This window comes from Helobdella robusta (genome assembly GCF_000326865.2).
Source record: "Helobdella robusta unplaced genomic scaffold HELROscaffold_44, whole genome shotgun sequence".
Lineage (NCBI taxonomy): Eukaryota > Metazoa > Annelida > Clitellata > Rhynchobdellida > Glossiphoniidae > Helobdella > Helobdella robusta.
In genome coordinates, this window is record NW_008705063.1 from 1,524,593 (window position 1) to 1,527,417 (window position 2,825).

General features: G+C 31.5%; 1 protein-coding gene across 1 annotated transcript; it reads left to right on the forward strand.

Moving 5' to 3' along the window:
* Positions 1-307: 307 nt before the first annotated feature.
* Positions 308-883, forward strand: HELRODRAFT_177879 (hypothetical protein; the record flags this gene model as incomplete). The annotated part of the gene is made up of 1 exon (XM_009026015.1): positions 308-883. One exon carries the CDS (start codon positions 308-310, stop codon positions 881-883), a length of 576 nt encoding a protein of 191 aa, XP_009024263.1.
* Between the last annotated feature and the right edge of the window lie 1,942 nt (positions 884-2,825).

A 2,825-nucleotide genomic window follows, 5' to 3' on the forward strand; every position in this document is an offset into this window, starting at 1 on the left:
GGCACCGCGACATCAGTGCCAGGCTTCTTAATCATTGCACTATTGTGCCGACCGTTTATTTCGTCACATTAATTGTTGTTTGTGTTCGTTGCTTTTGTTTCAGATGCTGAAAAACTACATCAATTTCTATTACATTCTAGTAATTATACAATTTTCTGCTCAAACTTCAAACATGTGTGTAAATAGCCCAATATCTTTCATAAAAAATAAAAGTAAACTCACTTATTGTAAGGAATAATGTAATTAATGATGACGTAATATTTCTGTTATTATTATTGTTATTATTAACAACTTACCAGAGTAAAAAATGAATAAAAATCTTATTTTGATTTACATCTTTCAAATCTTGGTAATAAAGTCCCAAAACAGCACCAACAACAGCATCAACATTTTCAACATTGCCATCAACATTATCAACAACAACATCAACATCACCATCAACATTATCAACAACAACATCAACATCACCATCAACATTATCAACAACAACATCAACATCACCATCAACATTATCAACAACAACATCAACATCACCATCAACATTATCAACAACAACATCAACATCACCATCAACATTATCAACAACATCATCAACAACAACATCAACATCATCAACAACAACATCAACATCATCAACAACAACATCAACATCAACATCAACATCATCAACATCTTCAACATCAACATCATCAACATCTTCAACATCTTCAACATCATCAACATCTTCAACATCAACATCATCAACATCACCATCAACATCATCAACATCTTCAACATCAACATCATCAACAACATCATCAACATCTTCAACATCAACATCATCAACAACAACATCAACATCATCATCAACCTCATCAACAACCAAACAATTCAAAAAGAATAATAAAAACATATGACCGTTACATCCGGAATCTTGTATTTAATGCAAACCTTTTTTTGAAGACGAGGAAGAAGAGATGAAGGAAAAGAACAAATAGGCGCATAGAATATTAAGTACTCTGATCACATTAGCCACAAACTTCCACGCGAACTCTTTCGTAAATAATTTCTCCTTCCAAAAAGCTATCTCTTAGTAGATTAATACTGCACTGTGTTACAACTCAGTACTTACTATTACGCGTAATTCAAATAGATTTCTAGTCTGCAATTGAGGTTTCTGGTTTTACAATTTTCATACACTTTCCTTTCCATGACACCGTTCGTTGTAGATTGTTACCAGTTTCCGATTGGGAGATTGTTGAGGGTGAGGATGAAAAATGAGGAATTTAATGTTCTCATATTTGTGAAATTTACAAATTAAAAACTAGAGAACGTCTTTATCAAAAATATTCATTTGGAACCTTCAATTTGTGATAGATTTTGTGTTTTCTAAATTAACTTTTGCGCTTATAAAAACTAATATACACAAAAACAAAGCAAACAAATATACACAAATGTAAACATAGTCACACACACACGCAAACATAAAAACGTGCAAACTCACAAATATACAAACGCCCACACACGCATAAACATACAAATCCACACACTCACACAAAATGAAACAAGATTTATTTTGCAGCAAAAAACAGAAAATGTTACAAGAATGACCAAAGCATGTACGAACGAACTCAACCCAGCATAAATACTCTTCACATGATAACTTGCCACTTAACGCACGCATACATGCCTGCTACAAATAAAATTAACGTAGAAATAAAAAAAGGGGTGATGAGAAAATGTTCAATAGAAAAAAAAAATGTTGTCAGATGAAATCTGCAGAGGAACTTCTATTATTTAAGCAGGTCAGCGCTATGATCTACTGGCTATCGGCTGGCTATGCAAGCGAAAAATGACTCTTTTGTAGTATGAGAATTAAAATAAAACTGAAAAACTAGCAATAAATTTTCTTCCACAATTAACTCCCATTAAGCAAAACTAAACTGGCAATAACTAAAAAGCGTGCGATGCCATAAAACTGACAATCATCTTATTCAAGTCAAACATAGAGACACATTCACACGAACATACAAATCCACACATACTCGCACGCACACACAAACACATGCACACAAACAAATACACACATATTTGTTTTACACATAGACATATACATACATATGTGACATAAATTGTTATTTTTAAAAACTTTTCAATTTTCCAGTTTTACAAATTATTACGAATCTTTTTTATTTTTTTAATTCGCCTAATAATGTTTGCTTTATTGTTTGCCGCCAGTCAAATGTCACATCTGCATTTCTGAACGCATATTCTTTATGGCAAAAATAAGCAGCTTCTGTTTTCATTTTGCGGCTCTGAAAATATTTTCTGCTTTTGTTGTTGGGAGTAACTTAAATATAGAATGATATAAAATGTGGATGAGTATTTTGACAAAAGAAAAAATATAAACTTGAATATTGAGTTGAGACACATGGATAGGGATATGTTCCTCGGCTTCCAATAGAATTTTTTTTTAGATAAATGATGAATAATTACTAATTATAATTAAGTAATTTTAATCCAGAGATATTGAAAATAGTATAATAGTATGTGAAATTATTGATGGATTGGAATGAAAAAGTCCAAATAAACAATTGAATTAGTGAAATTTTATTAATTATAAAATAAACTAAATAATCGTTGTTGTGCCGGGTTAAAACAGCATGTTAGCTACCATAGATGGAGTTTTAATGTGCGTGAGTTCATTAAAAACAATCTTTAATGTTACTGATATTGTTGATACCATGCATACGCATGTCTTCAAATGCTATAACAATATTCTACTTCTTTAGTGGTGATCATAACATATGCAAAACTTGCCATGTTTGTCGGGAATATCTTCTAAA